At 45.5% G+C, this 14,394-nt stretch overlaps 1 protein-coding gene across 2 annotated transcripts in view; it reads left to right on the top strand.

The window, feature by feature from the left end:
• The window catches only part of atp8a1 (ATPase phospholipid transporting 8A1), a 546,817-nt gene that overhangs the window by 436,376 nt on the left and 96,047 nt on the right, over window positions 1-14,394 (top strand). For both annotated transcript variants that reach the window (XM_085969404.1, XM_085969397.1), the window contains 2 exons: window positions 2,122-2,196; window positions 3,663-3,785. In XM_085969404.1, the coding sequence (XP_085825530.1) occupies window positions 2,122-2,196; window positions 3,663-3,785 (198 nt within the window). The remainder of the gene's footprint in view (window positions 1-2,121; window positions 2,197-3,662; window positions 3,786-14,394) is intronic.

The raw sequence follows: 14,394 nt of genomic DNA, 5'->3' as shown, positions 1-14,394 counted from the left end.
AGTGAGAAGTGTCTTACTGAGTTCCGGTGATTGTTCAGTCATAACGACCCCTCACCCCCGCCCCCCCCATAGTGATGAGTGTGTATGGAATGGCTTTGACATTAAAGGGATGCTTCACGGTGCCGGTGTGGGATGGTGTCAACCTGGTGCATCATGTGGCAGCCAGGGTTAACATCGTCAAGTGAAGAAAATCTGGCCATGGTGATGCCATCACTGGCCTCCCGGCCAGCAATTTTGTCGGGGGCTAATGCCCTGTATCCTGTGCAGCATCAGGTAATGGCAGAGAAGGTTGGTGATGAGGTTAGTGTTGGGGCTGATCGTGGAAGGATTCGGAGGACCACGGTCTGATTGTTTCATTGGCTCCGATGTTGCTGGAATAGATGGCAGCTGCAGGTGAGATGACAGAAGCGATCTGTCATTGGTGAGAGAGGTTCTCCCAATGAGGTGGCACTGGACATAGATAGATTTAAAAACTTGTAAGCTAAAGAAATCTCTATGTATAAAGAATGCAGTAACCAACGTTTTCTGTGCTCTGAAACTCGCCATCTGCAACATGGCATCCTTTACACCACTCCTGCAGCTGTCAGCTTTTCACAAACATCAGAGCAGACTCAAAACGCAGCAGGTTGAGCTTGGCGTGTTCCCCGAACAGCGGGTAACCCGTGGGGGAGAAGGTAAAATTACAAGTAAGCCTCAAAATACTCTTAAATTGGCTTTAAAGCCATTTAAGTACCAGAACAGACACCTGGGAGACTCGTGTGGAGGCGGGTTGACAGCGGGGTTCCTATCTGCTGTCAATCTTTGCGATTTTGACCGGACCCGTATCCAAACCCACCCCCTCAGCGTTATTAAATTAGTGGCCTTAATGTCCAGCTGAACCTTCACAATAAGAAGGGCAGCACCTCTGACAATGCAGAACTACCTCACTGATTCACTGGAGTATAATTATGTGCTAGAATTCTAGAGTGGGGATTGAATCTACCACAAGTCAAGAGTGTTACTAATGAGATTGACACACTGGTCAAGTAGTAGGATACATCTGAAAGGCATTTGACCACAAGCCAAAACACGTTTCTGTCCTTGAATAGATCATTGGTCCAACCAAGTTTGGAATATTGCCAAGAACTTGGACAAGGTTGGGCACAGAATGAGAGACACAAATTTGAAATTAATAAGCTGCAAACATGACTACAAAATAGAAAATCCCATATGCACCAGATTAGTGGTTATGTGGAACAGACTCCCAGCAAAGCAGTTGGTGCTGTCGATTACTTGTGCAATAAAGGGCTACAGAAATGGTTGGGAGTGGAATAGAGATTATAAGGATAAACCTAGAGTGAGATGATCAAATGCTGAAATGATCTTTTGTGAAGGGTAATTGTCCATCATTAAGTGGTTGAGATGTGGGGGTGGCCTTTTTACATTCTCTTATGTTCCAAGCACATCACCTTTCCGCCATTTAAGATGATTTGTGGTGTGTCCATGGGTGGGCATGGGAACTTAGAGGGAGAACATCTTGTCTTTGGAGGGTGAAAGACTTCTACTTTTATAGGTGAGGAATATGAATGGTGAGGTATAGAACTTTCCTCCACCTAACAGACCATATAAGCACAAAGCATTCCATAGAATCATAGAGGCTTACAGTACAGAAAGAGGCCATTCAGCCCACCATATGTCTGCCTGCTCTTTGCTAAAGCAATCCAAAACCAATCCTATTGCCCTGTTGTATCCTCCTATCTCTGTATCTTTGCTTCAAATATTTATCCATTTTCCCCTTTGAAAGATACAGCGGCCTCTGCCTCAATTAATTTCCTGTGGCAAAGTATTCCATGGACCAACAACTCAGTGGATTCAAACCCAACCAACAGTGAAAGGACAGTGGGGAGTGGATTCAAACCCAACCAACAGTGAAAGGACAGTGGGGAGAAAACGAGGCAGTGGGAATTGTTTTGGATTGCTCTGGCAAAAAGCTGACACAGACCCAATGCTCTACTTCAGTAATTCAGTTCTATAAAATCTTTGTGATCCAGGTCTAAAGAAACAAAGTACTAAAAAAAAATGATTTAAAAAGTCTCTATTCTAGGAGAGCTCATTGCTGAAATACTTTTATTTCACCTCCAGATCTGGTTTGCTTTTGTGAATGGCTTCTCGGGACAGATTCTCTTTGAGCGATGGTGCATTGGTCTCTACAATGTGGTAAGTGTATATGTTATTTGGATATTCAGTTCAAGTTGTTGATATACAGTCCTGCCTACTTATCTCAATCCTGTTTTATGTCAACATCCTGCTTATGACGACAAAAAAGTGCAATCCCAGTCCCATCTCCGCCCAATAATATCAAAAACTTACCATTTGTGTCGACTTTGACATAAACCCTGGCCCACTTCAGTCAACATTTTCAAGTCCCTAACAGCTTTAAAGGCTCATGTCACTTACCGCTCATGTTGACCAGTATTATCCGCTGCTTCTTCCTGCCAAGGTCTCTGTATTTGTAAATTCTACTCACACATTGCTATGCTGGAAGAACATGACACAGAAGTAGATGGTGCTCATGTTGATGCCCTCCGCTGGGTTAGTTTTGGAGCTCATGGCCATGGAAGGTGAAGGGGTTGCTGCAGACACCAGCAGCTTGAGGGCTGGCTGCCGGCGGTGATGGAGTTACTGGTAATGGGCTAGTTAGTCAGTAGAGCAGGGTCAGTGAAGGCAACTAAATACAATCGGGGTCTGCTAGAGAGACAGCTCCACATGGAGGGGGTCAAGGGATCCGGAGCATCCCAGGCAGGGTATCGATAGCTAATCAGAGTAGGGTATCGGGAACTGATCAGCGGAGGGTATTGGAACCTTGTGATTAGCTTTACAGCTCTTCCTTACAGTTGGCATCTTTCTCATGGAATGTTCATTGTTGCTATTTGTGATAGTTAGAATTTCTTCACTAAATAATGTTACTTTGATCTGTGTGCATTGCAAACACAGTAGTCGATAGGGTCTCGAGCCAGCGACTCAGGATGTCCTAGTCAGTCAGTTTCACGTCCACTCAAAGCGAAATTAGAATGGTCCCTGAAATGTTGATGTAGGTGGGTAAGACTGTAGTGCAGCAGATATCTTCAGTCTCAGCGATGCAAAACTTTGGTCTGTTTAAGTTACAGTAAAGATTAAATATCAAAATACTCGATTTTAGTTACTTTGGTCATTGCCAAAAACATGCGATTTAAAAAGATTTCAATGTATAGTTTGGTACTGTTCAACTGGTACCTTACTGGTTTAAATGATGCAATTTATAGCAAGTGTTCCAGGGATTTATGGGGGCACAAAGTAGCAGAGCGCCTCTGACCAATACCTCTTGTCAGTATTTACAAAGCTCAATCAGAAAAGGTGGTGCAGTATATTTCTTATAACTGAAATGAAAATTTCAAGTTGATACAGTTTGTAAATCTCAAATTGTGCTTCAGATCAGTGACGTTACTGCTATAATACATAAGATGTACATAACATGGATGGCTATCTCCGGCACCAATGGCATGCAGCTAGGGTGTCATGTTCAAACATTGTTATCCTATCTATATTGATGTTTTGTGGCACCATTTTAATGCTGCCATTGTAAAGGAAGAAACAAGGAACACCGCTCATTCAACTTACAATTTTTATGTACGTGTGTGTGTCAGATTTTCACAGCTTTGCCTCCCCTCACTTTGGGAATATTTGAGAGATCCTGTCGAAAGGAAAACATGTTGAAATATCCAGAGCTCTACAAAACATCACAGAATGCACTGAACTTCAACACAAAGGTAACTAATTTGTTGTTGAACTGAAATTCTGTGTTCTGTGATTTTTAATTAAAATTCTGTTTCATCATTTGTTTTAGAAAGTGCCGATTAGTTTCTTCCATTCTGCTTAAAGAGGACATTGACTTGATGAAAAAGTCTTTGATGAGTTGAATTCTGTATATGTTAAAATTGAGGAGCTGAGGTGAAGAGAAAGGACATCAAGGTTGAAAAGAATAGGAGGAAAGGCAAGATATATCCAGCAGTAGCAGTTAGGTGACCCCAAGCTTCAGTTTTAAAAGGACATGACTGGGAAATTCAACACGTGCTGGTTTCCAGCGCAAAATTGTGAGTGCGATCCGATCACACACCTGATGATCTTGGCAAGAGGCCTAAGTCAAATTCGACATCAGGCCTCGTTTGAATTAAAAAGGCGAGTTGTGTACCCCATTCGGGCGTCCCAATGTAGCTCACCAGTCAGGACCTGATGAATTCCAGTCAGCTGAGCTGGCCCACAGGTAGGCCCAGGGAAGGGGTGAGCCCGGGTCAGCAGCAGCAGCCTGCAGTATTTTTGTAGAGGTAGGAGGAGCACTCCGACTTCTCCTGGCTCCACAGAAATGTTAACACTTAAAATGTTTTCTGGCCATTTCTTGAGCAGCCTCCAGCAGTCCATTTAAGGACCAGGTCATTCAATACCTGGTTCAACAGTGCAAGTTCCACCCATTTGTACATTTATTTCAAATGGGGCCCTACAACTGGCAGTAGGACCGTGATTTCTGTATGCAAGGCACCTAACTCCTGTTTCAGGCAGACACCCTGGAAACGTAAAAGTTACCTGCTTCCAATTTGGCAGTCACCAAACTTCCGTGGAAGATTACGACCCAGAATTGGTCTCGCCCACATTCATTTTAGACCCAAAAAATTGCTTCCCCTCTTTCCCCCCCCCCCCCCCCCCCCCCCCCCCCCGCCATAGATTGTAAAAAAGATCTTTTTAAAAATGTTTGTGGAAATAGAAGAGTAAAAAGAGCTGTGTGCCATATTCACCAAGATGAAATCGAGAAGCCATGCAATGATGTATTTCAAAGCAATAGATGTTATTGTTAACAAGTTTTTTCTCGAATGCAGTGTCCCTTTAATATGTAAAGTATAGAGAGATGCTTTCTGGTTCTACAAGTCCATGCCTTTACAAACACTGCTGAATTGAACATGAGTCATTTTAAACATCGATTTACGTGGTTCTGACATCAAAAAGAACACTGATCTGCAACCATGTTATACTTGTGGTGTTAACAGTCAATTGTTTGTACATAGTATTTTCATTGGCCCGTAATTTGCTGTCAGCGGTGAAGCAAAGATGTTCACCGCTGGCCCCGAAGTAAGCTTTGCACAAAGATCTCGTTACTCTGTGGCGAGAAGTTCGGGTTTTCCAACATTTAATTGAAATCAACGTAAGTTAATGGGGATTCCCAGCGAAGAGCTAATATGACGACAACAGGCTGTCTAAGCAGCCAATCAAAATGCAGAATTCTTTCAGTGAACCAGAAAGTGGGTAAGCTCCTTTGATTCTAACTTTTTAAAAATGTTATAGAGAGCAAAACAAAGATTGGGGCTCTCACATGGGGAAAAGGCAAACCTGAAATAAAGATGAACAAACTTATATATTAAAAAAAAAACTTTTTTTTAAAGTTTCTTAATGTTAATTTTTATTTAAATGGTTAAATTTGACACTCCACAAAATTAAAATTAGTTTTTTTAGGGCCATTACCTTTGTTTAGCAGTCAATACGCTGTTAAAACCCCAGTTACACCTAATCCAAAAGGGTCTAACTTTTAATGGGGTATTTAACAGTGTAATTACCGCGGAAGAGCCGAAGTTTTCGTCAGTTTCCATGATTTGACAGATTAGACTGATTGCCGGGGGGCTGGTGGGGAGGAGCTGTGAGTGACTGACCGCAACTTCAGGATTTCCACATTAGGCTGCACCTGTGCTAAATCCTGAAGTTGCGATCAGTTTCAAAGGCAAAATGACAGCGAACGGTGCCAGTTCACAATCATCAGGACCGCAAATTCCAGGCCATTGAATCTTTTTCATAATTTGGATAACTTTTGCCTGTTCTGTTCTCTCCCCTTACCCTTCCTCTCCCCACCCTCGTGCGCCTCCCCCTGCCTCACCACCTTTTTAAATATCTGTTTCTACTGTTGCACAAGCACCATATTCCAGAATGCTATGTTGTATGGCAACAAGAATTCAGCAACTAAATCAAATCAGAACTTTATCATTTTTCTAAATATGCTTTCCACTTCTGGCATATAGGGGTCCATTTTGACTTGGGTCGTGCTTAGTGTGTGGGGGGCCCACAGTGGGTGGGACACCGGGAAGTCCTGAAGGAAACTAGGCCCAGCTGATTTTAACTCCCAGGTCTCATTTAAAATTTTTAAATCAGACTCCCGGCCAAATCCACCAGGAATGATGTCGGGGCCGACAAGTGGGAGTAGGAATTAGGGGGCAAGCAGTACGCTGGAGGGGACCCAAAGGATGGGTCCCTGGCATAAGGTAAGTGCTGGGAGGAGGGGGGTGACTTGCAGAGCTGATGCCAGTTGGGAAAAGCCAGTGCTGGGGACTCAAAGATTCCTCTCTCATCCCAAGGGATCACTCCCGATCCTCCTGACCCACAAGGTTTTCACAAAAGTACATTTTTTAACTTACCTTGGCCTCTTCTGGCCACTCCACAGACTCCCGTCATGGTAGAGCTGTCAGGGTTAAAAGCAATACCATAATGTTAACCACCTAAAATTCTGTAAGTCTTGAAATCAGATTGTTGGAATTTTAAAGGAACATAGAATCATTTAGGATTACAATGTTCTCCCAATCAAATGATAAACTTAATGAGCCGTAATTTGCGGCCCTTATGGGTGTGTACATGCCCATAGGGGCCGCACAAGAATCATCTTGACAGATCATCCGCATCCCCGGGAAAAGGACATCTGCGGGCGGAAAGTTGGGCTATTTGCCCAACTTCTGCCCAGTGAATGCCCATGAAATTCATATGCCTGGTAAAAGCCTGGCGTAAGGCCTACTTTTACCAGCATAAGAGTTTTTTAAAAGTTTTTTTTTTAATTTCAATCATTTATATATTAAAAAACCTGTGCAATAAAGTAAGTTTCATTTTAGCCCCTTTAAAACATTTACATATATTTTTCAAAAAATAAATTGTTTTAAATATTTAATAAAATTGCATTTTAATTTTTAAATGTGTTTTTTTTTATTTGATGTGTAGATTATTTTGGGGACTATTCCCATTCGTGCTTGTGGGGATTCCATTCGTACAGAACTCCCATAAGTATGAATGGGGATTCCCTTCTTTTATTGGTTGGGTCGGCCCACGTGATCCCAGGGGTGCTTGCAAACCGCCTGCGCCCCTGGGATACGTGGGCCTCCACCCGCGGGTACCCAGAGACTGCGAGTCTCTGTACCTCCCGGACCACCAGGTACGCGGGCATTTTATTTGCGGTTCGGAGGCATTAGTCACTTCTCCGCCCCAGTTGGCTGAAATGTGACTATAACTTTCAAAGAGTTTAAATACTGCATTAACCTCCTCCGTGCTGTGTTCTAGTGTTTCTTGGCCTTTTGAACAGGTACTAAACCGTTTACAAAATAGCAAAGCACCAACCTACAGAACATACAGCAATTTTAATATTTCCGCCTTCAAACCAACAATGTTGTAACCATTTGTAAAATGTATAAGACAGTGCTGCACGTAATCTTTCACTGCTGTTGAGTACATGTTACTCAAATGCCATATATTGTACAGCTACTCATCATTAGTTTCCATAAATAAGAGATTAAAAGGAAACTTCAGTGATGAAACTAGTGTTGGAAATGAATTGGCTCTATTAATTTCAGATTTAATGTACACCCTGCATATTTATGTCTTTTCAATTTTAACAGTTGAGTAGCTGCAAAGTCACTTTTACAAAAAACTCTCATTTTTCAGCAACTACATTCAGAGTGAGCAAGTTTAAAAGTAATCAAAGAATAAGCACTTTTCTTTTTTAGATTAACTTCGCCAGTGATAATTTGGGATCACTGCTTTTTACTGTTCATTAGTTTGTGCATTAAATGCCGATCCGGAATTGTTGTGGAATATGAACAGTTTGTTGTAATGGTGCTTGGATAATAGCACTATGAAAATAAATATTTTACACAATTACAAGATGAAGGAAAGAGCACATTGGGAAAAGCAATGGCCCTGATATTTACGGGGAGGCGTGGATGGAGAGGGTGGGGGGCGGGGGGGCAGTGTCATAGCAGCCGAGAAACCCGGAAGTACGAGTTTCCTGGCGGTCCAGCCCAATTTAATGGCAGAACCTCTTTTAAAAAAAATTGTTGACTCCGTTTCTCAGCTGGCAGCCAGATTGAGAGGTTGGCTGTCTGGCGACATGGCCTGCGGCACCAGGCCGCAGCCGGGGTGCGTGGAGGAGGGGGGGGGGGGGTTTGCGGGGAACATCATGGGGGGGGGCAGAGAAGAGGTCGTGGGGTGGGGGGGGAGACAACGTCGTGTGGGGGGGGGGAGAGGAGGTCGTGTGGGGGGGGGAGAAGAGGTCGTGTGGGGGGGGAGAAGAGGTCGTGGGGGGGAGAAGAGGTCGTGTGGGGGGGAGAAGAGGTCGTGTGGGGGGGAGAAGAGGTCGTTGGGGGGGAGAAGAGGTCGTGTGGGGGGGGAGAAGAGGTCGTGTGGGGGGGAGAAGAGGTCGTGGGTGGGGGGAGAAGAGGTCGTGGGTGGGGGGAGAAGAGGTCGTGGGTGGGGGGAGAAGAGGTCGTGGGTGGGGGGAGAAGAGGTCGTGGGTGGGGGGAGAAGAGGTCGTGTGGGGGGAGAAGAGGTCGTGTGGGGGGGGAGAAGAGGTCGTGTGGTGGGGGGAGAAGAGGTCGTTGGGGGGGAGAAGAGGTCGTTGGGCGAAGAGGTCGTGGGTGGAGGGAGAAGAGGTCGTGGGTGGGGGGAGTGTTAAGTCTGTGTGTTATAGTGATAATTACTACACAGACTACAAGAGTAAATTCAACAGGTCTTTACTGGTTGGAGGTAGGGACTATACTGAATACAATATTACTACACAGTGCTTATATACCGGTGTGGTCACCACCGGTATTACGTATACAGCAGCCAGAGAAAGTAGTACATCTCTTAAGGTGGAACAGGCTTAAGTTCTCTTAAGGTGGAACAGGTTACATACACCACAATCCTCCCTTTTTAGCTTAACAGTCATATCCCCATTTAACATAACATAATAACATATATACATATATAACTTCAGGTATAACAGTTCAAAGGTTCAGTCTCTCCGGAGGCTTTCTGATGCGGCTTGGATAACGCCTCTCCGTAGTCTCTGATTCTTGTTGTTGAGGTGCCTCCTCTATTTGGTTTCCAATGTATTGGGTGTCATCATCATCAAGTACATTCCCTGCCGAGGTAGATGCTTCAGGTTCATTAACGTCTTCCACAGTTGTCTCTGTCACAACCATGGGTTCGACCCTTGCTCTCGACTCTACCAGTTGATCCGCATGACGCCTTATCACATTATGACCAATATCTACTGTGTACATCAGAGGTCCTTGTCTGGCCCGAATTGTTCCGGACTGCCATTTTTTGTTTCCATAGCCCCTTGCCAACACTGGTTGTCCTACGTCGAAAGTTCGAGTGGTCTTGTTGTTAATATGCCGAAACTGTTTGTTTTCCACTTCCCTCCGCACATTTGGTTTTAACAAGTCCAACTTGGACCGCAACCTCCTGTTATAAAACATCATGGCAGGACTTTGGTTAGTCACTGCATGATCGGCGTTTCGATATGACATCAGGAACTTGTCGACCTTGTGTTGCAGCGGAATCTGATCATCGTTCATGGCCTTAATTGCCTTTTTGAATGTCTGGACAAATCTTTCAGCCAACCCGTTTGTCGCCGGATGATATGGGGCAGAGGTATAATGTTTTACTCCATTCTTCTTTAAGAATTGTCGGAATTCTTCCGATACAAACTGTGGTCCGTTGTCCGAACAGATCTGTTCTGGCAATCCGTTCCTTGCGAATATTGTTCTTAACACCGCAATTGTCTTTTCTGAAGTAGTGGTATTCATCTTGATGACTTCTGGCCATTTGGAATGTGCGTCCACCGCGATTAGGAACATGGAGTCCATGAATGGACCAGCAAAGTCAATGTGTACGCGTTGCCATGGGGCTGAAGGCCATTCCCATGGGTGTAGCGGTGCTATCGGAGGTGCATTTTGCACTTTTTGGCACCCAGCGCAGCTTTTCGTTAACTCCTCAATCTGTTGGTCAATACCCGGCCACCATACATAAGCCCTAGCAAGACTTTTCATTTTAACTCCCCCCAGATGACCTTCATGCAGTTCGTTTAAAACTCTTTCCCTTAACTTGGGAGGAATAATCACTCTTGTCCCGTACATCAAGGTACCATGGCAGACGGACAGCTGGTCTCGCCTTGCCGAAAATGCCGGTAACAGAGGATCACCCCGTGTTGGCCATCCTTTCACTGTCACCTCGTAGACTCTGGACAGTGTCGGGTCGTTCCTGGTTTCTCTTTCAATACTTGCATTGGTGACTGGTAAACACTCGATGATGGTCGAATGAAATAACTCAACAGGGTCAACTTTCGTCGTGTCTTCTTCTTCAGGTAGTGGCAGGCGCGACAGCCCATCAGCATTGCCATGCTGTTTCGTACCTTTGAATTCTATTTGATATTGATGTGCCCCTAGGAAAAGAGACCATCTCTGGAGACGCTGCGCTGTCATCACCGAAACACCCTTCTTCGGGTTAAAAATGGATACCAACGGTTGATGGTCTGTCAGAAGTGTGAATTTTTGGCCCTGCAGGTAATGATTAAACTTCTTCACTCCCCGTACAAGGCTAAGAGCCTCCCTATCGATCTGCGCATAGTTGCGCTCAGCGGAGGTCAATGATCTGGATGCAAACGCGACTGGCCTTTCCGTGCCATTTGGCAACTTGTGTGAGAGTACTGCCCCAATACCATATGGAGAAGCATCACAAGCCAACCAAATAGACAGTGTCGGGTTGAAGTGAGCCAACACTTCCTCTGAGGTGATCAATTCTTTGCTTTTGCGAAATGCCTTCTTACAGTTTTCGCCCCACTCCCATGGTACCCCTTTCTGTAAAAGAGCATTTAACGGGTGCAGTACTGTGGATAGATTTGGCGGAAATTTATGGTAATAGTTAATTAATCCTAGAAACGACCTCAACTGAGAGACATTCTCCGGAGCGGGAGCCTTTACAACTGCCTCAATATTGTCAGGAGACTTATGAAGCCCCTCCCGGTCAATGACATGGCCACAGTACGAGATCCGCTTCTGGAAGAACTCACATTTCTGTCGATTTACTCTAAGTCCATACTCTTTCAGTCTGTTGAGCACCAGTTCCAAGTTTGCGAGATGTTGTTCATCACCATCACCTGTGATCAGAATATCGTCCAGGTAACATTGTGTGCCTGGAATTCCCTGTAATACCTGCTCCATGGCCCTCTGCCAAATTGCCGGAGCCGATGCCACTCCAAAAACCAGCCTATTGTACCGGTACAACCCTCGATGCGTGTTGATCGTGAGGTATTGGCGTGACTCTTCCTCAACCTCCATCTGCAAGTACGCCTACACCAGGTCTATCTTGGTGAAGTGTTTCCCGCCAGACAATGAAGCGAAAATATCCTCAATCCGTGGAAGCGGATACTGCACCGTGTGAAGCACCGGATTGACGGTGATTTTGAAATCTCCACAGATGCGAACCTTCCCTGGATCTCCTGGCTTGTTGCTCGCAGGACGTTTCATAACGGGAACAATGGGCGTAGCCCACTCACTCCAATCTACCTTAGACAGTACACCTGAACGTTCTAGTGCTTCCAGTTCCGCTTCAACAGTAGGTCGTATTGCATAGGGTACCGGTCTGGCTTTAAAAAATTTTGGTTGTGCATGTTCTTCAATCTTGATGTTTGCTGTAATTCCTCTGTGTTCCCAGTCCCTGCTGGAACACCTCTTTAGCATCATCCAATATTCTGGACAATCGTTTCGGTTTGACATCTGTTTCCCCGGAATCTACCGTTAGTGCCTTCAAGGAGTGCCAGTCCATATTCATTTTCCTAATCCACTCCCGTCCTAGTAGTGGTGGACCTCCTTCAGGTAGCACATATAAGTCCAATACTTGGCTTTCTTCGCCCTTGTGGACCACTTCCACCTCTATTTTTCCGATGGGGTACACTCTTTGCCCCGTGTATGTTTTCAATATAATCTCCGTATCCTGTAGGGGAATATGTTGGAATAACCTTCTGTAATCTTTCTTATTCATGACCGTCAATGCCGATCCAGTGTCCAATTCAATTTTTACTTGGACTCCTGCTATCTGAAGAGTGACCCAAATTGTCTGGAGATCTGCATCCTTACCAACGTTGTGTACTCTTAAGCTATCCAGTTCATTACTGCTAGCGTCTGAATCTGACTTCTGTTCGGTCAAACTGTTCTTTGTCACCTTGTGTACCATTGCGTATTTTCCTTGCGGTGACTTTTTGTTGCTGGTCTTCTTTCCTGACCGGCATACTTTAGCTATGTGGCCAAGCCTGCCACACGTTCTGCATTCTTGGTTTTTAAACCAACACTGGTTCTGATCGTGCGTTGTCTTTCCACAACGATAACATTTGACAGAACTCAAACCCAATTTGTTTGTACCGAGTTCCGGTGACTGTAGCTGCATTACTGCCGTGCCTCTCGCTGCGGCTTCGTGTGCTGCTGCCATAGTGACCGCCTTCTCAAGCGTCAGCTCATTCTCCTCGAGCAGTCGCTTTTGTGTATCCTGTTTAAATAAACCACACACAAATTTATCTCGTAGTGCCTCTGTCAGTCCCGTTCCAAACTGACAATATTTTGCTAGCTTACGTAATTCCATCAAATATTCAGCATTGCTTTCATTCTGCAGCTGCCTTCTGTCGTAAAATTTAAATCGTTCCGCTAGCATCAGCGGCGTGGGGTTTAGATGATTTTTCAGGACAGTAACAATCTCCTCGAACGTCTTATCCGCCGGTTCATCTGGTGATACAAGGTGTTTCAATTGCCCGTATGTCTTCGCACCCATTAAATTTAATAATGTTAGTGCTTTATCTGCATCAGGAATTTTATTTGCCTTACAATAATTTTGTATGCGTTCTACATACATGGCCCAATCTTCAATGTCACTATCGTCACTATCAAAGGTATTAATGTTCCCATGTTTAGGCATCGTTGCAATTTATTGTATTTTTATGTTATCCAAGATGGCGGCTTCCCGCTCTTGTCGTCGTCGTCCTCCGCCCACAAAATGGCGGTTTTCCCGCGCTTGGCGGTCTTCAACCGTCCCCCGACGCTGTCTCCGCTTCACCGCGGCTCTCGCGCCTTCAGTTTCCCCAGACGCTGCGCCTTTTAGCCCGAATGCGGCCCTTATCTCCGGTCACGATCGATGTCCCCGCGCTGCGCCTCTCGCTCGAAAGCGGCCCGGCCCTTATCTCCGGTCGCGATCGATCTCACCGCCCTTATTCCTCCGTCTGTACAGGCAACGCGGTTGACTTTCTGTCGCGTCGCTGCCCGGCTTACCCACCACCGAGGTAGAAAGAAGAAGCTGACAGTCGCTGATGGAGGCTTCGAGGTCAGGATGTCTTCTGCACTCCGGTTTCTCGATGCCTGCCGCTCGACGTGTCTTCCAGTAGGGTGATGAGGGTGGAAACCTCTCTTCGACGTCCTGTCTGTGGATGAAGCCGCCGTGGAAATAACTGCCGCAGGGTAAGAATCGGACTCGTCGCCACTGTTAAGTCTGTGTGTTATAGTGATAATTACTACACAGACTACAAGAGTAAATTCAACAGGTCTTTACTGGTTGGAGGTAGGGACTATACTGAATACAATATTACCACACAGTGCTTATATACCGGTGTGGTCACCACCGGTATTACGTATACAGCAGCCAGAGAAAGTAGTACATCTCTTAAGGTGGAACAGGCTTAAGTTTTCTTAAGGTGGAACAGGTTACATACACCACAGGGAGAAGAGGTCACGGCGTGGAGGGAGAGGTCACGGGGGCGGGGGGAGAAGAGGTCGTGGGGGGAGAAGAGGTCGTTGGGGGTGGGGGGGGGAAAGGCATCGTGGGGAGTGTGGCCATGAGTAAATCATGGTCCAGGGAAGCAGGTAAGCTTGGTAGTCCAGGGGGAAGCAGTCCTGCTCCTCCTGGCCAATGAGCATTGCTGTAAAGGCACTTTGACAGAGGGATAGCCCTTCCTTCAGCTGCCAGTTTTCCCAAGCCCTGGGAAACCCAACCTGTAGGCGTTAAAAGTAAAACTTGAGGCAAACCGCCTCATTAAAATATTTTAATGACGGACCCGCCTCTGGAGCGCAGGTTAGTCACCCGCCCCCAGCCTGCATCCGGTAAACCCGAAGTGGGTTCGTTGGGGTCGGGGTTCCGGTTTTTATATTTTTAACCCTTCCACTCCCACCACCCTGCCCATCCTGGGGGGTTAAAATGACCGCAATGTGTTCGAAAAAAACCTTTAATCGAAAAATCTAATCGCAAATCACTTGACTGTCAAATTATTAGTTGCCTGTG

Source organism: Somniosus microcephalus, chromosome 2, assembly GCF_052327205.1.
Source record: "Somniosus microcephalus isolate GS21.2 chromosome 2, FLI_Smic_1.0, whole genome shotgun sequence".
NCBI classification, from domain to species: Eukaryota; Metazoa; Chordata; class Chondrichthyes; order Squaliformes; family Somniosidae; genus Somniosus; species Somniosus microcephalus.
Note: the sequence above shows the minus strand (reverse complement) of the source record. Positions and strands in the feature narration are given on the sequence as shown.